The 26,890-nt window shown below is 38.9% G+C and overlaps 1 protein-coding gene across 8 annotated transcripts in view; it reads left to right on the forward strand.

Annotated features, from left to right (window-relative positions):
- ATP8B4 (ATPase phospholipid transporting 8B4 (putative)) overlaps nucleotides 1-26,890 on the forward strand; it is a 273,488-nt gene that overhangs the window by 105,038 nt on the left and 141,560 nt on the right. For all 8 annotated transcript variants that reach the window (XM_037834015.1, XM_037834017.1, XM_037834013.1 and 5 more), the window contains one exon: nucleotides 6,738-6,810. In XM_037834015.1, coding sequence (XP_037689943.1) covers nucleotides 6,738-6,810 — 73 coding nt within the window. The remainder of the gene's footprint in view (nucleotides 1-6,737; nucleotides 6,811-26,890) is intronic.

Genomic DNA, 26,890 nt, shown 5'->3' on the forward strand with positions numbered 1-26,890 from the left:
ATCCAAGTTGTCACATGTTTCAGAGCCTCATTCCTTCTTATTCCTGCATAATATTCCATCATATGTACATACCACATTTTGTTTATCCACTCATCTGTTGGAGGACACTTGGATTGTTTCCATCTTTTGGCAATTGTGAATAATGCCACTATGAACATCATGCAAATGTCTGTTCATGTCACAGCTTTCAGATCTTCTGGGTATATACTGAGTAGTAGAATTGCCAGGTCATAGGGCAACCCAATATTTAGTTTTCTGAGGAACTGCCAAACTGCCTTCCATAGGAACTGTACTATTATGCATTCCCACCAGCAGTGGATAGTGTTCTAATTTCTCCATAGCCTCTCCAGCATTTGTAGTTTCCTGTTTGTTTAGTGGCAGCCATTCTTATAGGTGTGAGATCTTAGCTCATTGTGGTTTTGATTTGCATTTCCCTAATAGCTACTGAAGATGAACACTTTCCATGTGTTTTTTTGGCCATATGTGTTTCTTCTTCAGAAAAATGTTTTTTCATATCTTTTGCCCATTTATAATTGGGTTGTTTGTACTTTTGTTGTTGAGTTGTAGGATTTGTATATACTGGATATCATTCCCTTATCAGAATATGGTTTCCAAATATTTTCTCCCATTGAGTTGGCTGCCTCTTCATCCTTTTAACAAATTCCTTTGAGGCACAGAAGCATTTGATTTTGAGGAGTTCCCATTTACCTATTTCTTCTTTCATTGCTTGTGCTTTGGGTGTAAGGTCTAAGAAGCTACTTCCTATTAATAGGTCTTAAAGATGTTTCCCTGTATTATATTCTAGGAGTTTTATGGTACTGGATCTTGTATTTAGGTCTTTGATCCATTTTGAATTAATTTTTGTATAGGATGTGAGGTAGGGGTCCTCTTTCATTCTTTTGGCTATGGATAGCCAGTTGTCACAGACCCATTTGTTGAAGAAACTATTCTGTCCCAGTTCAGTGAATTTGGGAGCCTTGCCAAAAATCAATGGACCATAGATCTGGGGGTCTATTTCTGAACTCTCATTTCCAATTCCATTGATCAATATGTCTATCTTTGGGCCAGTACCAAACTTGTTTTGACCACTGTGGCTTTATTGTAGGCTTTAAGGTCAGGAAGTATAAATCCTCCCACTTTGTCCTATTTTTTAGGATGTTTTTGGAAATTTGAGGCCCATTCTCTTCCCAATAAATCTGATAACTAGCTTTTCCAGGTCTGCAAAGTAGGTTGTTGGAATTTTGATTGGAATTACACTGAGTCTGTAGATCATTTTGGTGGAATTGACATCTTGATGTTTATCCTTCCTATCCATGAACAAAGAATATCTTTCCAACTATTTAGGTTCTCTTTGATATCTTTTAGCAAAGTTTTGTAGTTTTCTGTGTAGAGGTCTTTTACATCCTTGGTTAAGTTTATTCCTAGGTACTTGATTCTTTTAGTTGCTATTGTGAATGGAATTTTTTTTCGATTGCCTCTTCAGTTAGGTCATTGCTAGTGTATAAAAACGTTACTGATTTTTGCACATTAATCTTGTATCCCATCAATTTGCTGAATTGGTTTATTAGCTCAAGTAGCTTTGTCATCAGTCTCTCAGGACTTTCCAAACATAGGATCATATCATCTGCAAATAATGAAAGTTTTACTTCTTCCTTTCAAATTCGGATTCCTTTTATTTCTTTTTCTTGCCTAATTGCTCTGGCTAGAATTTCCAGCACAGTATTGAATAACAGCAGTGACAGTGGACATCTTGTCTTCTTCCTGATCTTAGGGGGAAGGCTTTCAGTCTCTTATCATTTAGTACTATGCTGGCTGTGGGTTTTTCACATATGCCCTTTATCATATTGAGGAAGTTTCCTTCAATTCCTACATTTTGAAGTGTTTTTTTAATCAAAAAAGGATGCTAAATCTTGTTGAATGGTTTTTCTGCATCTATCAAAATGATCATATGATTTTTCCCTTGATTCATTAATGTATTGTATTACATTGGTTGATTTTCTTGTGTTGAACCACCCTTGCATGCCTGGAATGAATTATACTCTTGGTCATGATGTATAATTCTTTTAATGTGCCTTTGAATTTGATTTGCAACTACTTTGTTGATAATTTTTGCATCTGTATTCATTAGGGAAATTGGCCTGTAGTTTTCCTTTCTTATAGTATCTTTAAGTGGTTTTGGTATTTGAGTGACATTGGCTTCATAAAATGAGTTAGGTAGTTGTTCTAGTTTGCTAATGCTTCCAGAATGCAAAACACCAGAGATGGATTGGCTGTTATAAAAGGGGGTTTATTTGGTTACACAGTTACAGTCTTAATGCCATAAAGTGTCCAAGGTAACACATCAGCAATTGGGTACCTTCACTGGAGGATGGCCAGTGGTGTCCAGAAAACCTCTGTTAGCTGGGAAGGCACATGGCTGGTGTCTGCTCCAAAGTTCTGATTTCAGAATGGCTTTCTCCCAGGACATTCCTCTCTAGGCTTCAGTTCCTCAAAAATGTCACTCTTAGTTGCACTTGGGATATTTGTCCTCTCTCAGTTTCTCCAGAGCAAGAGTCTGCTTCCAAAGGCTGTCATCAAACTGCAGCTCCTCTCTCAGCTTCTGGGTGTTCTTCAGTGTCCTTCTTGGCTGTAGCAAGCTTGCTCCTTCTGTCTGATCTTATATAGTGCTCCAGTAATTTAATTCAGACCCACCCTGAATGGGTGGGCCAACACCTCCATGGAAATTATCCAATCAGAGTCATCACCCACAGCTGGGTGGGCACATATCCACAGAAATACTCAAAGAATTACAATCTAATCAACATGGATAACATCTGCCCACACAAGATTACATGAAAGATAATGGCATTTGGGGGGACATAATACATTCAAACTGGCACAGTAGTGTTCCTTTTTCTTCAGTTTTTTGAAAGAGTTTGAGCAGGAATGGTGTCAGTTCTTTTTGGAATGTTTGGTAAAATTCCCCTGTGAAGCCATGTGGCCCTGGGCTTTTCTTTGTAGGAAGCTTTTTGATGACTGATTGGATCTCTTTCCTTGTGATTGATTTGTTGAGGTCTTCCATTTCTTCTCGTCAGTCTAGGTTGTTCATGTGTTACCAGGAAATTGTCCATTTCCTCTAAGTTGTCTAGTTTGTTGAGATGTTCATAGCATCCTCTTAGGATTTTTGAATTTTTTCAGGATCCACAGTAATCACCCTCCCCTCTAATTTTGTTTATTTTGATATTCTCTCTTTTTGACTTTGCCAGTCTTGCCAACAGTTTGTCAATCTTGTTGATCTTCTCAAAGAACCAACTTTTGGTTTTATTTATTCTCTCCATTTTTTTTTTTTTGTTCTTCAGATCATTTATTTCTGCTTTAATATTTGTTATTTCTTCTACTTGCTTTGGGGTTACTTGTCTGTTCTTCTCTCGCCTCTTCAGGTGTTCAGTTAGGTCTTTGGTTTTGGTCCTTTATTTTAATGTATGTGTTTAGAGCTATACATTTCCCTCTCAGCACTGCCTTCCCTGCATCCTATAGGTTTTGATATGTTATATTCTCATTTTCATTTATCTTGAGATATTTACCAATTTCATTTGCAATTTCTTCTTTGACCCATTGATTGTTTAAGAGTGTGTTGTTTAACCTCCATATATTTCTGAAGGTTCTGGTTCTTTGGCAGTTATAGATTTCCAGCTGCATTCCATTATGGTCAGAGATTATGTTTTGAATAATTTCAATCCCTTTAAATTTCTTGAGACCTGTTTTGTGCCCTAGTATATGATCAATCCTGGAGAATGTTCCATGAGCACTAGAGAAGAATGTATATCTTAGTGTTTCTGGGTACAATGATCTATATATGTCTGTTAGGTCTAATTCATTTATCACATTGTTTAGGCTCTCAATTTCCTTATTGTTCCTCTGTCTAGTTGTTCTATCTATGGAAAAGAGTGGTGTATTGAAGTCTTCCACCATTATTGTAGAAAGTCTATTACTCCCTTAAGTTTTGCCAATGTTTGTCTCATGTACTTTGCAGCTCTTTGATTGGGTGCATAAGTATTTATGGTTGTTATTTCTTCTTGGTGAATTATCCGTTTTATTAATATATAGTGTCCTTCTTTGTCTCTTAGACATCTTTGCCTTTGAAGTCCATTTTGTCTGATATTAGATAGCTACCCGAGGTTGCATGGAATATTTTTTTCCATCCTTTCATTTTCAATCTCTTTGTGTCATTGGGCTATGATGAGTCTCTTGTAAACAGCATATTGGTGGCTCATACTTTTTAATCCATTCCAACAGTCTGTATCTATTAATTAGGGAGTTTAACCTGTTCACATTCAAAGTTATTACCGTAAAAGCAGTTCATGAACCAACCATCTGTCCTTTGGTTTTTATTTGTCAGACCTATTTTTCCCCCTCTCTTTTTTTCCTTTAAGTTACCCTTACTAATACTCTTCAGTTCTGTGCCCTTCTCCAGACCTCTCTCTCCTTTCTCTCCTTTATTTTCTTTCTTTTTTTTTCATCCAACAGAACTCCCTTTAATATTTCTTGCAGGGCAGTTCTCTTGTTGACAAATGCTTTCAGCATTTGTTTGTCTGAAAATTTTAAACTCTCCCTCACTTTTGAAGGACAGTTTTGCTGGATAAAGAATTCTTGGCTGGCAGTTTTTCTCTTTCAGAATCTTAAATATGTCATACAACTGCCTTCTTGCCTCCATGGTGCCCGTTGTGTAGTCAGTACTTAGTCTTATGTGGTTTCCCTTGTATGTGTTGAATTGCTTTTTTCTTGCTGCTTTCAGGACCTTCTCCTTCTCTTCAGGATTTGACAGTCCAATCAGTGTGTGTCTTGGAGTGGGTCTATTTGGATTTATTCATTCCACTTGGTGTTCATTGGGCATCTGTGATTTTCATATTTATGTATTTTATAAGTGTTGGGAAATTTTCCCCAACTATCTCCTCAAATATTCTTCCTAGCCCTTTCCTCTTCTCCTTCTGGGACCCCAATGATTCTTATATTTGTGTGCTTCATGTTGTCTATCACTTCCCTGAGAGCCGTTTCAAATTTTTTGATCGTTTTCACCATTTTTTTTTCTTTTGTGCATTCCCATTCAATTTCCCCATCCTCTATTTCCCTTATTCTTTCTTCTGCCTCTTCAGATCTGCTGTTGTGTGTCTCTAGCATATTTTTAATTTGATCAACAGTATCTTTTATTTCCATAAGGTCTGCTATTTTTCTGTTTACTCTTTCAAATTCTTCTTTATGCTATTCTAGTGTCTTCTTGATGTCCTTTATGTCTTTAGCCAACCAACTGAAGCTGTTTTGGAGAGTTGTATGTACTTCTTTGATTAATTGTTCCAAGTTCTGTGTCTCTTCTGGCTTTTTAATTTGGTCGTTTGGCTTGGCCATATTTTCTTGGATTTTCACATGCTTTGTGATTTTATCTTGATTTTTCAGCATTTGCTTTTATCTTGATAGGGTTATTTTTGGTGATGCAAGTCTTTTTGGACATCTGTATAAAATTTGGCAGAACTACAATTTGCCAGTGTGCACTTTCCCTGTCTTCCCAGCAGATGGTGCTCTTGGGTGACCTCTTCCCCTCAAGGCCACTTTTCCCTGACTATAGTTGTGCACTGGGCAGGATTCAAACCAGATGGAACTCCAATTAGCACAGCAGTTCTACATGTGCACTGGAGACTGCCAGCCCGGTTGGTGGGGGGGTGGGTGCTGTGCAGTTTAGTGGGGAATCTGCTTAGAGGTGCAGTGGTCTTGTGATTCCCAGGCCTCCAAGTGAATCAATCTTGGGCTGTGGGGCTGCAAGCCTCACCCTCCCCAGCCCTCAGCCAGCTCAGAAATGCACTGTTAGTTGGCCCACAAGATCCCTGCACTCCGTGCACCTGCAGGCCTCTGGGGTGGGCAAGGAGTTCTTGGTGCTTTGTGTGACACCCTCCCTTGTCCCCAACTCTCTGCCCATGCATGTTTATGTTATGAAGGGACAGAGGCCATGGGACACAGACTATCTCTCTCACTTGCCAATTTTCAGATTGGCTCTGCTCAGTTCTGCATCCCCTCTCTTCCTGAGGGGAGGGCCCCCAGTACTCCCCAATGCCAGGACCCCAAAGCAGCCTGACAGGGCTAAGGGGTAAACACTGTGCAATGCAACAAGGTCTCCGCACGTGGCCAATAGAAGCCTGCCATTTCCTAAGTTCCATCACAGGAACTCCCGGCTATGAGACTGAGAAGAGTTATTTCCCTAGCTTGTTGCTGAGATGGGAGTGAAGGAGTGCAGAGCTCCTCCCTTTCCCACTGCAGCCTGCTCATTGCTGTCAGACCCAGTGGTGGTCACGATTGAATAAGCTCGCCCCATCCTTTCAGTCGTAATTTCTCTGCTTTTTCATCCAGGTCCCCCTATATATTGTAGAGGTCCTTCTCTGGCTGCTCAAACCCTGGAACCATTGTCCCAGTCATTTTATGCTTTTTTTCTAGTTATCCCATGGGGGAGAAGTTTGCTCTGCCTCTCCTATTCTGCCATTTTCCAGGAAGTCTTTTTTGTTTTTACACGTTTTAATCCCTTGTCTCAAGCCAGAAGGCGACCACTGCTGGGGTTTCCATCTTGCTCAGGAAGGTGTATGGCCCCTTTTGATTTTAACATGCTAGGAAACTGTTACTGCTTCCTCTGTTACTAAATTGTTACTACATTTCTGTAAATTTCCTTTTGATTTTTCTTTGTTTGTAAAAAAATTTAATTCTGTTTTTGCTCCTAGACTACAGAATGAAAAATGGATGAATGTGAGAGCGGGAGACATCATTAAACTAGAAAATAACCAATTTGTTGCTGTGAGTATTTAATATTGCTTTAAGACTTTATCTCAGAATGAAATTGTATATATACTGAAGTGTTTACATTTACAAATTTAGTAAATTCATACTAATTCAGAATAAGTAAGGAGGGAATTCAGTATGTATTAGTAAAAAAATCTCAAGAATAAAATATTTTAAAATACTTTATTACTTTCAATAACATGGTAACTCAGCCATGCCTTAATGATTACCACCTTGTATATTTCCTTAGGAACCCTTTAATTAATAGATACAAACATTTTAAAATCAGGATTCGATTGTCTTATGTAAATAAAAGCTTTAAAAATGCTTATAAAACAGTTTGTTCTCACCTACTTTGAATACTATTCCTCAATAATGTGTTTAGTACTGTTGAAGAAAAATGTGCTAGAGAGAGAGAAAACTTATGCTCCTTCCTGAATAATCCAATCATAAAATGTATATTGATTGTTCTGGATTAATAAAATGCTAATTAATGAGGTCTTACCTTGAATAGCAAATACATTACAATTTATATCCTCAAGCTGCCTATGTTAAAATTTCCTTAATAAAGTTAAAGGGTTCAATCCTATCACTAGTATTTATGTGACTAATTATGGTTCAAATTAAATTTAGTGTGCCAAAGGCTATTTAGATAAGAGATGAAAAATTCAAATCGTTGTCATGTTTATGTCAAATATATTTTAGATTACTTATGAAAAATTTTGTATTAAATGGTTTTGCATATCAAATTGTCTTCTTCATTAACTTTGAGACATTTCCCACAGGAGAAACATTTAGCCCAAAGACCTATTTTAAAAAACAACGCAGTTGAGAGTCCTAACAGTCTTCTTTCATTAACGTACCATCTAAGTACAGTGCCTTTTCCAGAACAGCCCATGCCAAGGAGACTATTTTTCACAAAAGAGTTCAGAATTAAGTAGAGAAGTGCTTATTTTTCTGGCAACCTTAGTTCTTTGGAATATTGAATTGAGAACCAAGAATTAAGCAGCCTAAACAGGTTTCAGAGTCCAGGCACTGTGATTTGGGCTCCTGATATTTATATTTACTTTTGTTTTTAAACACAATTTAAATTAGCTTGTCCAGCTTATTTTCCAGCTCATTAAGGATTAGTAACAGTACATAAGGGGATGGCATCTGTTAGAACATACCCTCTCAGTAGGATCACGGAAGATACAGTGTGATGGCACTGGATGGGGAATTGGGTTTAGAATTGAGTCTTAGTTCCATTTCTTCAGGGACACCAAATGTTTCATTCTTTTTTGCTTTGGTTTCATGTGTCAAATCAGGGTGCTAGACCACTATATGATCTCAGAGATTCCACTCAGCCCTTACATTCTGTGATTCTCTATTTAAGCTGGAAGCAGACTGCAAGCTTCTTGAAGGCCAAGATCATGTTGATTTGCCTGGTTTCTAATATCTAGCACCATGTTGGATTATAGGGGCACTTGATAATATTGATTGAATGAATGAATATCAGCCTTTTGCAAGAAAGGAGACAGAAATGAAGACCAAATAAAAAGAAAAGTGGATATAAATTCTCAACATTCAGGGTGTTCTTGGTCAATGGGGTACCAGTAAGCAGATCTATATGCCCTAATTAAGAAAAGATCACATTATGTTTAGGATTGTTGGTTTAAGAAGAAAGGGCTACATGTAACTCATGTTAGTTCTATTTTCAATTAAAATGATTACAGTGAAAGAGTTTTGGTGCTTTTATGTGGTTAACTTTAACTTTTTTTTTTTTTAAACTGTCAAATGTGGAATACTAAGATGGTGCTAGACTATAGAGGAATTACCATAAATTAAAGTATGCTGCACATTTATAATTTTGTTTGGAATTGAATATTTCAGGGACAATACTAAGTAAGTTTCTGCTTCAGGTATTCAGTAAAATAATGTACTCAAACAGCTCCATGGATATGCTCCAACAGGGATGAATTTTAGACTGAACTTGCTTGTTCACTGATACTATACTCCAGTATGTCTACCCCAAATTCTTAGCGGTGAATTCCAGAAAGGCAGGAGCCATATCTAAATCTCAGATCTCATAACTCCATAGGATCTTATGGCCCGCTGATCTGTGCTCCAACTTGTCCTGTAATTTTGGTATTCTAATTTGCATTTCCCTTTATCCTATTTTAAAATTTAGTTGTATTTTTCTGTTATAGTATGTATGATTGTTTGCTATTTCAAAATCTTCTGTGTAATGAGGCAAGGAAGGTAAATATAAGTGCAAATATCAAGGATAAGGAAACCAGTTCCATGGGTGCGTTGTTAGCACTGGTTTGAAAATGAATCACACATGTAGAGAAGTTCCCATGCAGTCACTACTGTTCCAGTCCTGTCCAACAGAACTTTCTGCAGTGACGGAAATGTTCTATATCTGCACTGTCCAATATGATAGCCAGGAGCCCCATGTGGCTACTGAGCACTTAAAATGTGGCTACCACAATTGAGGAAGTGAATTTAAATTCTATTTAATTTTTTTTTTATCTTCATTTTATTGAGATATATTCACATACCACGCAGTCATACAAAACAAATTGTACTTTCGATTGTTTACAGTACCATTACATAGTGGTACATTCATCACCCAAATCAATCCCTGACACCTTCATTAGCACACACACAAAAATAACAAGAATAATAATTAGAGTGAAAAAGAGCAATTGAAGTAAAAAAGAACACTGGGTACCTTTGTCTGTTTGTTTCCTTCCCCTATTTTTCTACTCATCCATCCATAAACTAGACAAAGTGGAGTGTGGTCCTTATGGCTTTCCCAATCCCATTGTCACCCCTCATAAGCTACATTTTTATACAACTGTCTTCGAGGTTCATGGGTTCTGGGTTGTAGTTTGATACTTTCAGGTATCCACCACCAGCTACCCCAATTCTTTAGAACCTAAAAAGGGTTGTCTAAGTGTGCATAAGTGTGCCCACCAGAGTGACCTCTCGGCTCCTTTTGGAATCTCTCTGCCACTGAAGCTTATTTCATTTCCTTTCACATCCCCCTTTTGGTCAAGAAGATGTTCTCCATCCCACGATGCCAGGTCTACATTCCTCCCCGGGAGTCGTATTCCACGTTGCCAGGGAAATTCACTCCCCTGGGTGTCTGATCCCACGTAGGGGGGAGGGCAGTGATCTCACCTTTCAAGTTGGCTTAGCTAGAGAGACAGGGCCACATCTGAGCAACAAAGAGGCATTCGGGAGGAGGCTCTTAGGCACAACCATAGGGAGGCCTAGCCTCTCCTCTGCAGCAACCGTCTTCCCAAGGGTAAAACCTGTGGTAGAGGGCTCAACCCATTGAACCACCAGTCCCCCATGTCTGTGGTCATGTTAGCAACCATGGAGGTGGGGTAGGCGAATACCCCTGCATTCTCCACAGGCTCCTCAAGGGGGCACTACATCTTTTTTTTTTCCTTGTTTTTCTATTTTTTTTTTAACTTTCCCTTCTTTTTTAAATCAACTGTATGAAAAAAAAAGTTAAAAAGAAAACAAACATACAATAAAAGAACATTTCAAACAGACCATAACAAGGGAGTAAGAAAAAGACAACTAACCTAAGATAACTGCTCAACTTCCAACATGTTCCTACTTTACCCCAAGAAAGTTACCTAATATAGCAACATTTCTGTGAACTTGTTCCTACTATATCCATCAGAAATTAACAGACCATAGTCATTCCTGGGCATCCCCAGAACGTTAAATAGCTTATCTGTTCTTCTTGGATTATTGTTCCCCCTTCCTTAAGTGCTCTCTATTGCTAGTTCCCCTACATTCTACATTATAAACCATTTGTTTTACATTTTTCAAAGTTCACATTAGTGGTAGCATATAATTTTTCTCTTTTTGTGCCTGGCTTATTTCGCTCAGCATTATGTCTTCAAGGTTCATCCATGTTGTCATATGTTTCACGAGATCGTTCCTTCTTACTGCCGCGTAGTATTCCATCGTGTGTATATACCACATTTTCTTTATCCACTCATCTGTTGAAGGACATTTGGGTTGTTTCCATCTCTTGGCAATTGTGAATAATGCTGCTATGAACATTGGCGTGCAGATATCTGTTCGTGTCACTGCTTTCCGATCTTCCGGGTATATACCGAGAAGTGCAATCGCTGGATCGCATGGTAACTCTATATCTAGTTTTCTAAGGAACTGCCAGACTGACTTCCAGAGTGGCTGAACCATTATACAGTCCCACCAACAATGAATAAGAGTTCCAATTTCTCCACATCCCCTCCAGCATTTGTAGTTTCCTGTTTGTTTAATGGCAGCCATTCTAACCGGTGTTAGATGGTATCTCATTGTGGTCTTAATTTGCATCTCTCTAATAGCTAGTGAAGCTGAACATTTTTTCATGTGTTTCTTGGCCATTTGTATTTCCTCTTCAGAGAACTGTCTTTTCATATCTTTTGCCCATTTTATAATTGGGCTGTCTGTACTATTGTCATTGAGTTGTAGGATTTCTTTATATATGCAAGATATCAGTCTTTTGTCAGATACATGGTTTCCAAAAATTTTTTCCCATTGAGTTGGCTGCCTCTTTACCTTTTTGAGAAATTCCTTTGAGGTGCAGAAACTTCTAAGCTTGAGGAGTTCCCATTTATCTATTTTGTCTTTTGTTGCTTGTGCTTTGGGAGTAAAGTCTAGGAAGTGGCCGCCTAATACAAGGTCTTGAAGATGTTTTCCTACATTATCTTCTAGGAGTTTTATGGTACTTTCTTTTATATTGAGATCTTTGGTCCATTTTGAGTTAATTTTTGTGTAGGGGGTGAGGTAGGGGTCCTCTTTCATTCTTTTGGATATGGATATCCAACTCTCCCAGCCCCATTTGTTGAAAAGACCATTATGACTCAGTTCAGTGACTTTGGGGGCCTTATCAAAGATCAGTCGGCCATAGATCTGAGGGTCTATCTCCGAATTCTCAATTCGATTCCATTGATCTATATGTCTATCTTTGTGCCAGTACCATGCTGTTTTGGCAACTGTGGCTTTATAATAAGCTTCAAAGTCAGGGAGTGTAAGTCCTCCCACTTCGTTTTTCTTTTTTAGAGTGTCTTTAGCAATTCGAGGCATCTTCCCTTTCCAAATAAATTTGACAACTAGCTTTTCCAAGTCTGCAAAGCAGGTTGTTGGAATTTTGATTGGGATTGCATTGAATCTGTAGATGAGTTTGGGTAGAATTGACATCTTAATGACATTTAGTCTTCCTATCCATGAACATGGAATATTTTTCCATCTTTTAAGGTCCCCTTCTATTTCTTTTAGTAGAGTTATGTAGTTTTCTTTGTATAGGTCTTTTACATCTTTGGTTAAGTTTATTCCTAGGTACTTGATTTTTTTACTTGCTATTGAAAATGGTATCTTTTTCTTGAGTGTCTCTTCAGTTTGTTCATTTCTAGCATATAGAAACATTACTGACTTATGTGCATTAACCCTGTATCCCGCTACTTTGCTAAATTTGTTTATTAGCTCTAGTAGCTGTATCGTCGATTTCTCAGGGTTTTCTAGATATAAGATCATATCATCTGCAAACAATGACAGTTTTACTTCTTCTTTTCCAATTTGGATGCCCCTCATTTCTTTGTCTTGCCGGATTGCCCTGGCTAGCACTTCCAGCACAATGTTGAACAACAGTGGTGACAGCGGGCATCCTTGTCTTGTTCCTGATCTTAGAGGGAAGGCTTTCAGTCTCTCACCATTGAGTACTATGCTGGCTGTGGGTTTTTCATATATGCTCTTTATCATGTTGAGGAAGTTTCCTTCAATTCCTACCTTTTGAAGTGTTTTTATCAAAAACGGATGTTGGATTTTGTGAAATGCTTTTTCAGCATCTATTGAGATGATCAATTGATTTTTCCCTTTTGACTTGTTAATGTCTTGTAATACATTGATTGATTTTCTTATGTTGAACCATCCTTGCATGCCTGGAATAAACCCCACTTGGTCATGGTGTATGATTTTTCCAATGTGTCTCTGGATTCGATTTGCAAGTATTTTGTTAAGGATTTTTGCATGTATATTCATTAGGGAGATTGGCCGGTAGTTTTCCTTTTTTGTAGCATCTTTGCCTGGTTTTGGTATTAGATTGATGTTAGCTTCATAGAATGAGTTAGGTAGTGTTCCATTTTCTTCAATGTTTTGAAAGAGTTTGAGTAAGATTGGTGTCAGTTCTTTCTGGAAAGTTTGGTAGAATTCCCCTGTGAAGCCATCTGGCCCTGGGCATTTATTTGTGGGAAGATTTTTGATGACTGATTGGATCTCTTTGCTTGTGATGGGTTGGTTGAGGTCTTCTGTTTCTTCTCTGGTCAGTCTAGGTTGTTCATATGTTTCCAGGAAATTGTCCATTTCCTCTACATTATCCAGTTTGTTGCCATACAGTTGTTCATAGTATCCTCTTATAATTTTTTTAATTTCTTCAGGATCTGCAGTTATGTCACCTTTTTCATTCATTATTTTGTTTATATGGGTCTTCTCTCTTTTTGATTTTGTCAGTCTAGCTAGGGCTTGTCAATCTTGTTGATCTTCTCAAAGAACCAACTTTTGGTGATATTTATCCTCTCTATTGTTTTTTTGTTCTCTATGTCATTTATTTCTGCTTTAATCCTTGTTATTTCTTTTCTTGTACTTGGTTTAGGATTGGTTTGCTGTTCATTTTCTAGCTTCTTCAGTTGATCCATTAGTTCTTTGATTTTGGCTCTTTCTTCCTTTTTAATATATGTGTTTAGTGCTATAAATTTCCTCCTCAGTACTGCTTTTGCTGCATCCCATAGGTTTTGGTATGTCGTGTTCTCATTTTCATTCATCTCTAAATATTTAGCAATTTCTCTTGCTATTTCTTCTTTAACCCACTGATTGTTTAGGAGTGTGTTGTTTGACCTCCAGGTATTTGTGAATTTTCTAAGTCTCTGATGGTTATTGACTTCTAATTGTATTCCATTGTGGTCAGAGAATGTGCTTTGAATAATTTCAATCTTTTTAAATTTATTGAGGCTTGTTTTATGTCCCAGCATATGATCTATTCTGGAGAAAGTTCCATGAGCACTAGAAAAGTATGTGTATCTTGGTGATTTGGGATGTAATGTCCTGTATATGTCTGTTAAATCTAATTCATTTATCAGATTGTTTAGGTTTTCAATTTCCTTATTGGTCTTCTGTCTGGTTGATCTATTTATAGGAGAGAGTGATGTGTTGAAGTCTCCCACAATTATTGTGGAAACATCAATTGCTTTCTTTAGTTTTGCCAGTGTTTCTCTCATGTATTTTGTGGCACCTTGATTGGGTGCATAGACATTTACGATTGTTATTTCTTCTTGTTGAATTGCTCCTTTTATTAGTATGTAGTGGCCTTCTTTGTCTCTCAAAACATCCCTGCATTTAAAGTCTATTTTATCTGAGATTAATATTGCTACACCTGCTTTCTTTTGGCTGTAGCTTGCATGAAATATTTTTTTCCATCCTTTCACTTTCAATTTCTTTGTGTCCCTGTGTCTAAGATGAGTCTCTTGTATGCAACATATTGATGGTTCATTTTTTTTGATCCATTCTGCGAATCTATATCTTTTAATTGGGGAGTTTAATCCATTTACATTCAATGTTATAACCGTGAAGGCATTTCTTGAATCAGCCATCTTATCCTTTGGTTTATGTTTGTCATATTTTTCCCTTCTCTCTATTAATATCCTTTATTGTACCCATACTGAATCTCTTTAGTACAGAACCTTTCTCCAAGTCTCTCTGTCCTTTCTTTGTTTCTCTGTCTGTAGGGCTCCCTTTAGTTTCTCCAGTAGGGCAGGTCTCTTGTTAGCAAATTCTCTCAGCATTTGTTTGTCTGTGAAAAATTTAAGCTCTCCCTCAAATTTGAAGGAGAACTTTGCTGGATAAAGTATTCTTGGCTGGAAATTTTTCTCACTCAGAATTTTAAATATATCGTGCCACTGCCTTCTGGCCTCCATGGTGGCTGCTGAGTAGTCACTACTTAGTCTTATGCTGTTTCCTTTGTATGTGGTGAATTGCTTTTCTCTTGCTGCTTTCAGAACTTGCTCCTTCTCTTCTGTGTTTGACAGTGTGATCAGTATATGTCTCGGAGTGGGTTTATTTGGATTTTTTCTATTTGGAGTTCACTGAGCATTTATGATTTGTGTATTTATGTTGTTTAGAAGATTTGGGAAGTTTTCCCCAACAATTTCTTTGAATACTCTTCCTAGACCTTTACCCTTTTCTTCCCCTTCTGAAATACCAATGAGTCTTATATTCGGACGTTTCATATTATATATCATATCCCTGAGGTCCATTTCGATTTTTTCAATTTTTTTCCCCATTCTTTCTTTTATGCTTTCATTTTCCATTCTGTCATCTTCCAGGTCACTGATTCATTGTTCAACTTCCTCTAGTCTTGTACTATGAGTGTCCAGAATCTTTTTAATTTGGTCAACAGTTTCTTTAATTTCCATAAGATCATCCATTTTTTTATTTAGTCTTGCAATGTCTTCTTTATGCTCTTCTAGGGTCTTCTTGATCTCCTTTGTATCCCGTACTATGGTCTCATTGTTCATCTTTAGTTCTTTGAGTAGCTGCTCTAGGTGCTGTGTCTCTTCTGGTCTTTTGATTTGGGTGCTTGGGCTTGGGTTATCCATGTCGTCTGGTTTTTTCATATGCTTTATAATTTTCTCTTGTTTCTGGCCTCTTGGCATTTGCTGAACTTGATAGGGTTCTTTTAGGATTTGTAGACCAATTGAAGTCCTTATCTCTAATTTATCAGATCTACAGCTTCGTGGAGTACACTTTCTCTAACTCACCAGCAGGTGGCGTCCACGAGCCACTTGTTCTCCACAAGCCAGTTCTCCCCTGCTTAGCCTTTTTGGTGAGTGGGGGAGTGAGTCTTGTGGGGTCCAATTGGTGTACCAAGCTTGTGTGTGTAGTTGGTGTTGCCTGCCCTGTATATGGGGCGTGTTTCTGGGCAGTCAGGGAGGGGGGGTGGCTCTAACAATCAAATCTCCCTGGTGATCCTAGAGTTTTAGAGCTGCTGCAATAGTCTAATCCTTCAGTTCAGTCCTGCCACAGTTTGTCTCTGCCTCTGACCCACAAGTCCTTGGTATTGGCGTATGACTCCTGAGACTTGCAAGTGGGTCCCTCTTCCAGGCTGTGCACCCTGGGTCCTCTGTTGAGGGATGACTGTGCTATGTCACAGGTGAGTGCCGTCCCCCCAGGGCAGTTCTGGGCTGCTGGGCTGTGTAGGGAGGCTCCCAGTCTGTGAATTAACAAAGCCCCACCTTCCCAACTCTGGGAGAATCAGCTGAGGTTGCAGGGAAGGCTAATGTCCACGCCCAGTTTTGTGGAGTGTGCCTGTTATTTGAAGCACTTCCGTCACACTGGGTTGTCTGGGGCAGCTCTGGGCTGTGGGGCTGGCGATGGGCAGGAGTGTTTCCTGTCCACCAGGATGATGGCTGTGAGCGGACACCCCCCTTTTCTTGGGAAGTTGTGGTGTTTAGTGAATTTTCTCAGCCACTGGGTTATTGCCTTTTGTCTCAGAGCTCTCTTAGTTCTGCTCTTGTCTTGACCTGCCCAAATTGCAAGTCTTTGAAGCTTTCTGTATTGGGCTTCTTAGAGTAATTGTTTTAGAAAAAGAAAAAAGGATTAAAAAAAAGGGTCCTCCTCAGAGATGTAATGGGTTACTGAAATGCTAAGAGACAAAGCAATTAGGGCCATTAAGGAAAGGTCCACAGGGCAGAGAGATCAGCTTTTCTTCGGGATTTGCATATGAGCCTCAGGGCCTGAGCTCGGGCCTGAGCTCTGCCCTTCCCCTTTCTATGTTCACCAGAACTCCAAAAAGCCTCCACTTTTATTTTGGAGTTTTTTGTGTTGTTTTTTTCTATGCCTGTCTCCTCTCTGCTGGGCTGGCTGCTCTCAGATTCTCTGGTGTCTGGTCTCAGTCTATGTATGGTTGGAGTTTGGATCAGTAGAATGAGTTTCTGATAAGGGCTGCCACTGCAGTTCTCCCTTCTCCTTCCCGGAGCTGACAGCTCCTCCTCCCACGGGACTGAGCGTGGCAGGGAGGGGTGCGGGTCCCCTGGCCACAAAAACTTACAGATTTCGCTGATCTCAGCAGTTCCACGTTTTCATGAGTGTTGTATGAAGTATGCCCAAAGTCAGATTGCTCTGTGGTGTCCAGTCCACGCAGTTCCTGGCTTTCTACCTACTTTCCTGGAGGAGTAACTAAAACATACAGCTCACCAGTCTGCCATCTTGCCCCGCCTCCTATTTAATTTTAATTAATTTAAATTTAAATAGGCACATGTTCCTTATGGCTATCTTTGGATGGCATACATGGGGCTTTTTTATTGTGACTATATATTCAGGCAAGAATGCTTATTCCCTTTCTTCTGTAGTCCCTCCTCCTACCATTTTCTTTTGGAAGGACAGCCCCAGAGTAATACTGTGAGCATTTCTGTACCCCCTTGCTCACTTTCTTCCCCCTGGAGTGATTTCTTTGGTAAGTCTGGGAGCAGGGAGAAGAGTGCCTGGCCCAGTTCCCCCTTCCTTTTCTGCCTGAGTGCAGAGAGGACATTCTGTCCTGCTCCTACGTGCCATCAATTTTATAGGAGCAAACCCCCATGGAGGGGGGTGGTGGGAAGCCTGGAGTTTGATGCTTCCACTGGGATAGATGAGTCTGTCTATCAGGGGCAAAGTATTAGTAAGCTCATTCAGCCCACAGACTGAAAGCATGATCTTCCATAGTTTTACCAGTAATAAAGAAGATGTTTTGATCTCTGTTAATCTCTCTCCTACGGCTGCACTCAGCTTAATCTTTGGATAAGTTAGGAAGGGAGACCCCAAATTCTAAATCTGCCTCTTGATTAGGTCATGTCTAGCTACTCAGCATCTATAAAACCATTTTCAAAGGCAAACACATGATTCTGTGGGTGCACATCTATAGTCACTCAAAAGTACTGATGTATTTTCCTGTAGTCTGGCATCAGGGGCTGTCAGGGAGCTTATATTTGGGGAGCAATATTTGCAGGTCTCTGAAACAGAGCCATTTAGGACTGATCACACTGAGATAGCTCTTGGAAAACCAGGTTATGAAGATAATGATGAAGATAACTAGTATTATTGAGCACATGCCACATGCCAGGTAGTATTCTAAGCATTTTATATGAATTAATTGTTTTTATCCTCATATGAACTCAATGAGAGCAGGTTGTATACTATTATTATTGTCCCCATTTTAAAGATGGAAAAGAGAGGGCACCATTAAGTAGCTTGCTCATAGGAGATGCAGGTGTTGAACTCTGGCTCCAGGCCCTCCTGATGCTCCTCACTCATTAGAGCAGCAGCTCTAATTGCCTTGAGTTTGGGCTTCCAGAGTGTACTAATTGCCTAGGGTTGCCCTAATAAATCAACACAAACTTGGTGGCTGAAAACAATAGACATTTATTCTCTCAGAATTCTCAAGGCCAGAAGTCTCAGACCAAGGTGTGGGCAGCAATGGTTTCATTTGGAGGCTCTGAGGGGGAATGTGTTCCATGCCCCTCTCTCGGCTTCTGGTGGCTGTGGGCAATCCTGGGCTTGTCAATGCACCACTCTGACCTCTGTCTTCATGGGCCTACCCTTCTGGGTCTCAAATTTCCCTCTCTCCTCTTACAAGGACACTAGTCATTAGATTTAGGGCCCACCTGAAACCCAAGATAATCTCATCTCAATATCCTTAATTACATCTGAAAGATCTTATTTCCAAATAAGGTCATATTCATGGGTACTGGGGATTAGGACCTGGATATATTATTATGGGGGACACTGTTCTGCTCCCTACACAAAGTTAGGGGTTTTGAAATTGTATGCTAGAATTCAGGCGAACAGATTATGGTGCACCTAATTCAGATGCACAACCTCTAGCTGTCCAAATTTAGGATTTCAAACATGATTTATGTCAGCTTCTCAGTAAATTTTAAGCAGGGAAAGGAGCTCACCTGAAATTATCAATTAGCTGGTGTGTTCAGAAGTCACTTACCTTTGTTCTCACTTTAGGCTAGAACCCTGCATCTGGTGCAGAGGCATTGCCAGTAAAATATGCTTGGAATTAATGTATACATGAGTTTAGTTGAGATTCAACTGAATACTTTGAATGCTTTATCTACCATTGAATGATGACATCCTCCCTTTTAAAATTTTTGTAAAGTCTAAAACACTTTTGGGCTGAATTTCCAAAGCTCCTAGTTATATTTTTAACCAAGAAAAAATGCAAAGTATAATTTAAATATCACAATGAGATTGACTTGCCTTAGAAGAACCAAGTAAACCATTGTTAGAAAAATGTACGTCAAAGTTCTTCTTCTCCTTTTTTGTTGTTGTTTTATTTTTGATTTTTTTTAATTTTTAAAATTTATTTATTTATTTATTTATTTATTTATTTATTTATTGGTGGCAGAGTTCTTGATACCACAAGAACTTGGACCCTGGTTCTGAGCATATCTTCCTCCTTTACTTGACAGCAATGCTTTTGTTTTGCTTTGTTGTTACTTATCTGGTGGTAGAAATAAACCCCTTCCAAGAATTCAATGGTTTCGCTTCTTTGAAAAAGCCCTCCCTTTCCCCTCCACAAAAAGGCATTCATGTTTTAGGTGTTTACTAGGGTAAGCGTTTTGGTTTAAAACAACAGCATTTGTCTGTGACAGGAATTGAAGAGTTCACCTTTCAGAAAAGATGGAACTAGAAAAGATAAATTTACTCTAAACTCTAGTCCTGACGAGGCTAGGCTTTGGCTCTTTCATGACCCAGGGAAGTGTCTTGTCTAGTCTTTTTTAAACACCTTTCTCGGGCGTCTTTCCAGGGAGGCTATTTTGCGGTCTAATGGCCCTCCTTGTTATTTTGTTTTATAGCTTCAAGTCATAGTTGGTTGTTGTTTCCCCCAAGTGCTGTAAATAAATCTTCTATCTCTTTTTTAAATGTGAGACCTTAGAAAGTTGAGAATCTCCAGAAAAAGATTAAAAAAAAATTTTTGTCTCAGCTGCATTGTAAAGGAAGCTTCTTGCTCAAGTATAGAGGTGCGACATGTTGATTTTCTACATTAAAGAAAAAAGTAAATGGCCAGTGTTCTGTTTACAAGTAGTTACCAATTTGTGGGGTTGAAATATGTAGGTGAGAATTTTTTTGGACTGGAGGAGTGGCCCGCCACAAGAGTAAATACTATGAAGTTCATTGTTCTTCTTTCCTCCTTCTCTTTCTTCTTATCATCTTGTTATTCTTCTCAAATCAATTGAATTATAAGGAAAAAAAAAACAATGATATATCTGATACCTATTAGCAGACACTTAAAATGCATTTGTTGGATCTAAAATTGAAATTTAAAGCAAAAATATCATCTACATTCTCCTACATAACTATTGTCAGTTTTCTGATTCCATTCTGATTTTTGTCCATGACAAACATATTTTTTCACACAAATATACCCTACTGCATGAGCCAGTTTGAATATTTTAGGACTAAAAATAGATAATGTTGTAAATGACAAAGAACATAAAGAATAAGTTTGTGTATGAGAATGACAAAAAAAAAAAAAAAAAAAAAAAAGAAAGGGAGATCCAATAGTGATGTTCACATTGATCCTACCTATTTATCTTTCCATCAGGCTCTAATGGTTAGTATTATACACACCTTGGACTTGAACACAGGTTTCTGGATCTGAGACGTACTGGGGGGGTTCAGCTTGAGGAGGCCTGATCTGGGACTCGCAGTCACGGGCTGGTGGAGCCCTAAGACCTCCCACACGTTGCTCCTCTTGCGGCCCAGCACCTCTGACCAGGGCCCAACGGGGTGGTTCTTGCCCTTCAGCCTTGCCGGTTCCTTTTCAGAATGATTATTACCATGTGCACTTGACGAAAGGAGGACTGCCTTTCTTGCACAATAGGGAGTGGGCTGACCACTCATTCCGGCGGCTGCCCATGCTGGTCCTGTCCCTTCATGCTCCCTCCTCAACTGCCAGGAACTTGAAAACTTTGAAAGGAGACGTTAGCAGAAGAGAAAACCAAGGCTCGGCCGTGGGATTGGGAGAACAGAGAGGACGGATGAGGAAAGGGCAGGGCGGAGATCAAGGAGTGGGAAAGCTGGAGGACGGTTCAGAGGACGTCAAAGAAAAAGGTGACAACGGAGGAGACAGGAGGAGTTGGGGAAGGTAGAGGGAGAAAGGTGGAAATTCCAGGTTCTGAGGGAACTGAAATAGCAGGGAAGTCTAAGACCCGGGAGCTGCCGTTCCCAGTTTCAGCCTGGAGGAAGCTGCGTCACCGCTCAGCGAGTCCAGCCTCCAGGTGGCGGTGGTGCCTCGGTCACGTGCTCAGAGCCAGCTGCAGACAACGAATTCCCCTCCTTGTTTACCAAATATATAACCACTAACACAGCAGAGCTCAATATTAAACATAAACATTGTTCATTTTTGTTATGCAGAGTTTTGAAGAAAGGCGACTCTCTTTATTTCATAACCAGTGTGAATCACAGACCACTAGAGTTAGAGAAATCCTAATTTTGTTTAAAACGCTCCTTAAACTCTGGGGAGGAGAAGCATAGGCCCAAAGAGCATTGAGCTATAGTGCTATAGTGCCTTATGCCATTAGTTATTGAAATTTAAATATAGGAATTAAGTGAATTTCTAAGAATTTTATTTTTTCCTTTAAAATAGGGATGGGTGATTTGGAGCTCAAGAGCAGTGTACATTCTTGACACATTTTCTGTGTTGGCTTCATTCTAGTCACACTGGGAAATCAGAAAATAATTTCTGCCTTGACAGGTTTCTGTGGCTCTTTCATTCAGAGTTGTTGAAGCACCTTGACAAGGCAAATATATTTATTTCTTTAGGGGCTTGAGTTTTTCAACTTAGTTTTATCTCAGTTTGGACAAAATTGCACACACACAGAGCCTAAATTTTTTGGAAATTTAAACGTTTGAGACAACAAAATGAGTATGTTGATTCTAAATATAGTTTCTAGGAAGTTGAAAATGAGGCAATCCTAATTTTTAAAAAAATAAGGGTAGGAGGACTCGGGCAAGATGGCGGCATAGAGAGGAGTGGAAGCTAAGTTGTCCCCCTGGAACAACTACAAAAATGCAGAAACAACTAGTAAATAATCCAGAATAACTGCGGGGGGACAAACGAGACCATCCACTCATCATACACCAACCTGAATTGGGAGGAATGCCCGAGAACACAGCATGAAATCTGTAAGTAAAACCTGTGGAACCAGGTCGGGAGACCCCCTCCCCCATAGCCCGAGCTGCAGTGCTGCGTGGTGCCAGAGAGAAGCTCTCTCCCAGCAAGCGAATACAGCTCAGCTGAGCTCCAACTGGGGTCTTAAGTAGCGAGTGTGAACTGCTCGCTACAGGTACGCAGCCCCAAAAAACAGACAGAGGCTTTGGGTGACGACTGACCTGGGAGAGCTGGAGGGTTGCCTTGGACTGGGTCTGAAGGGGACTATCTGTTTCTTTTTCAGCTCAGTGGAGAAAGCCCCAGTCATTTTCAGTTTCCAGGGCTGTGACTCTGGGAAGGGTGGAGACACCACAAGGAGAGAGCGAGACCATTGAAATGCTAATGACCTCCACCTGAGGGGTCTGTCTTCTCTAGGAGGAAAGGGGTAGGGCCCCTTCCATTCAGAACCAGACCCCAGAGCCTGGGGGAACAGGGCTATACCTCCTCACACCAGTCAAGAATTATAGGCTAACAGGTGTCACCTGATGGGCAGAAAAGCACAGTGACCCGAGGCATCAAAGGGTGGAGCAATTTTCTAAGACACACCCGCAGGGAAACCAGATACTGAATATTTCTTCCCTCTGGGACCTGAGCCTGTTCTGGTCTGGGAAAACCTGATTTGGATAACCAAGGAAACCATGCCTAGACAACAGAAAATTACAACCTACACTAAGAAGAACAAAGTTAATGGCCCAGTCAAAGGAACAAACGTACACTTCAACTGAGATACAGGAATTTAAACAACTAATGCTAAATCAATTCAAAAAGTTTAGAGAAGATATTGCAAAAGAGATAGAGGCTGTAAAGGAAGCACTGGACATGTATACGGCAGAAATCAGAAGTTCAAAAAACCTACTAGTAGAATCCATGGAAATGAAAGGCACAACACAAGAGATGAAAGACACAATGGAAACATACAACAGCAGATCTCAAGAGGCAGAAGAAAACACTCAGGAACTGGAGAACAAAACACCTGAAAGCCTACACGCAAAGGAGCAGATGGAGAAAAGAATGAAAAAATATGAGCAACGTCTCCAGGAACTCAAGGATGAAACAAAGTACAATAATGTACGTATCATTGGTGTCCCAGAAGGAGAAGAGAAGGGAAAGGGGACAGAAGCAATGATAGAGGAAATAATGAAAATTTCCCATCTCTTATGAAAGACATAAAATTACAGATCCAAGAAGCGCAGCGTACTCCAAACAGAAGAGATATGAATAGGCCTACGCCAAGACACTTAATAATCAGGTTATCAAATGTCAAAGACAAAGAGAGAATCCTGAAAGCAGCAAGAGAAAAGCAATCCATTACATACAAAGGAAGCTTAATAAGACTATGTGCAGATCTCTCAGCAGAAACCATGGAGGCAAGAAGGAAGTGGTGTGATATATTTAAGATACTGAAAGAGAAAAACCACCAACCAAGAATCCTATATCCAGCAAAGCTGTCCTTCAAATATGAGGGAGAGCTCAAAATATTTTCTGACAAACAGACAATGAGAGACTTTGTGAACAAGACACCTGCCCTACAGGAAATACTAAAGGGAGCACTACAGGGTGATAGAAGACAGGAGTGTGTGGTTTGGAACACAATTTTGGGAGATGGTAGCACAACAATGTAAGTACACTGAACAAAGGTAACTATGAATACAGTTGAGAGAGGAAGATGGGGAGCATGTGAGACACCACAAGAAAGGAGGAAAGATAACGACTGGGACTTTGTAACTTGGTGAAATCTAGAGTATTCAGCAATTGTGATAAAATGTACAAATATGTTCTTTTACGAGGGAGAGCAAGCAAATGTCAACCTTGCAAGGTGTTAAAAATGGGGAGGCATTGGGGGAGGGATGCAATCAGCATAAACTAGAGACTGTAACTAATAGAATCATTGTATTATGCTTCCTTTAATGTAACAAAGGTGATATACCAAGGTGAATGCAGATAAGAGGGGGGATAGGGGAGGCATGTTAGACACTTGACATTGGTGGTATTGTCTGATTCTTTATTCTACTTTGATTTAAGGTTATTTTTCCTTTTGCTGCTTCCTAGCTGTCATTTTTTTGTTTCCTCTTTCTTTTGCCTCTCTACCTTCTTTGACTCTCCCTCCTGCCTTGTGGAAGAAATGTAGATGCTCTTGCTTAGTATGAGCAGAATGTTCAATTAGGATGAACTTAAATGTTTGGAAATGAACAGGGGTGTTGGTAGCAAGATGTGAGAATAACTAACAGTGCTGAATGGTGTGTGAATGAGGTGGAAAGGGGAAGCTCAGAGTCATATATGTCACCAGAAGGAAAGTTGGAGGTCAAAAGATGGGAATGTATAAAACTGAATCCTATGGTGGGCAATGTCCATGATCAACTGTACAAATACTAGACATCACTTCATGAACCAGAACAAATGTATGACAATACAATTAGAAGTTAATAACAGAGGGGCATATAGGGAAGAACTATATACCTATTACAAACTATATACTACAGTTAGTAGTATTTCAACATTTTTTCATAAACAGTAACAAATGTACTATATCAATACTAGGAGTCAACAATTGAGGGGGGTTGGTTAGGGATAGGGGAGGTTTAGAGTTTCCTTTTCTTTTTTTCTTTTTTCATCTTTCACTTTATTTCTTGTCTGGAGTAATGAAAAGTTTCTAAAAATTGAACAAAAATTAAGTGTGATGGATGCACAGCAGTATGAGGGTACCCAGGGGCAAGTGATTGTACACTTTGGATCTTTGGATAATTGTATGGTATCTGAACAATCTCAATAAAAATGAAAAAAAAAAAAATAAGGGTAAAGAATTTTCCAGATTTGCAATGCCAATTGTTCATTCAGGCATAGCTAGAAAATGGTTATGCTAAGTCTTTAAAATGAATTGTTAAAATTTTAGTCAATTCTTTTTGGACATGAAAACCCTTCAGAATTTAATTAAAAACTTTTATTTTAAAATAAATTTTGAAACAAAATAAAATTGGTAAGCTGTTACCAATATAGAAAGATAATGGAATTCTAAAACTGAATTGTGATAGCTAATTTCCAAAGCTCAGATGGACATAAAAAAGGACCTAGTTATCTCCTAAAAAGACAAACTACTCAGGCTCAGATATTTCTCCACCATCTTTTACTCTATTTCTGTTCAACCCTGTTCTCTTGCTTAGCACTTGCTTTGAATTCTGTGCTTGTCCCTTCCTTACACTTCCCTACCATCTTTTCCTTTCTTCTTCTCCTTCTCCTTCTCCTTCTCCTTCTCCTTCTCCTTCTCCTTCTTCTTCTTCTTCTTCTTCTTCTTCTTCTTCTTCTTCATCTGTATATATATTTTGTGGCTGTGCATTTCCCTAATGGCTATTATTAATGTGTTTTTTGACCATTTATTATCTTCTTTGGAGAAATGCCTATTCAAGTCCTTTGCCCATTTTTAAATTGGGTTGTCTTTTTATTGTTGAGCTGTAGGAGTCTTTATATTTCTGGATATTAAACACTTATTGGATATATGGTTTCCAAATACTTTCTCCCATTCGGTAGGTTGTCATTTTGCTTTCATGGTAAAGTACTTTGGTGCAAAAAAGTTATAAATTTTGATGAAGTCCCTTTTATGCATTTTTTTTTGTCTTATTGCTTATTCATTGAGTATGAAGTCTAAGAAACTGATGCCAAATACAAGGTCCTAAAGATGCTTCCTCATATTTCCTTCTAGGAGTTTTACATCTTTGGTTCTCATATTTAGGTTTTTACTGCATTTTTAGTTGAGTTTTGTATATAGTGTGAAGTGGGAGGTTTGCCTCCATCCTTTTGCATATGGAGATACAATTTTCTTTGCACCATTTGTTGAAGAGACTATTCTTTCCTAATGGAGTGGGTGTGGCAGCCTTGTCAAAAATCAGTTGGCCATAGATGTGAGGGTTTATTTCTGTTCTTTTCTATTAGTTTATGTATTTGTCCTTATGTCAGTACCATGCTGTTTTGATTACTGTAGCTTTTTAATAAGTTTTCAAATTGGTAAGTGTGAGTCTTCCAACTTTGTTCTTTTATTTTGGGCCCTTTATACTTCCATAAAAATTTGGTGATTAGGTTTTCTCTTTCTGCAAAGAAGGCTGTGGAATTTTGTTTGGGATTACATTGAATGTGTAAATTGTGTTGTGTAGAATTGATATCTTAACAATTTTGGGATTACATTGAATGTGTAAATTGTGTTGTGTAGAATTGATATCTTAACAATTTTTAGTCTTTCAATCCATGAACACAGAATACCCTTCCATTATTTGGGTCTTCTTTGATTTCTTTTAGCAATGTTTTGTAGTTTTCCATGTAGAAATTCTTTACATCGTTGGTTAACTTTTTTCTTAGATATTTGATTATTTTAGTTGCTATTGTAAATGGAATATTTTCTTGATTTCCTCTTCAAATTGTTCATTACTCATATATAAAATCACTACTGTTTTATGCATGATGAAACTTTGCTGAATTCATTTATTATTTCTAGTGGCTTTGTTGTGGATTTTCTATATGTATTTAGGACCATGTCATCTGCAAATAAGGAAAGTTTTACTTCTTCCTTTCCAATTTTGATGCCCTTTATTTCTTTTTCTTTCCTAACTTCTCTGACTAGACTTACAGGACAATGTTGAATAACAGTGGTGACAATAGGCATCCTTGTCTTGTTCCAGATCTTAGAGGGAAAGCTTTCTGTCTCTCATCATTCAGTATGATGTTACCTGTGGATTTTTCATCTAAGCCCTTTGTCATGTTTAGGAAGTTTCCTTCTATTCTTATTTTTCCAAGAATTTTTATCAAGAAAGTATGCTGGATTTTGTCAAACGCCTCTTCTTTGTCAATCGA

The sequence above is a fragment of the Choloepus didactylus genome, chromosome 4 (assembly GCF_015220235.1).
Source record: "Choloepus didactylus isolate mChoDid1 chromosome 4, mChoDid1.pri, whole genome shotgun sequence".
Lineage (NCBI taxonomy): Eukaryota > Metazoa > Chordata > Mammalia > Pilosa > Megalonychidae > Choloepus > Choloepus didactylus.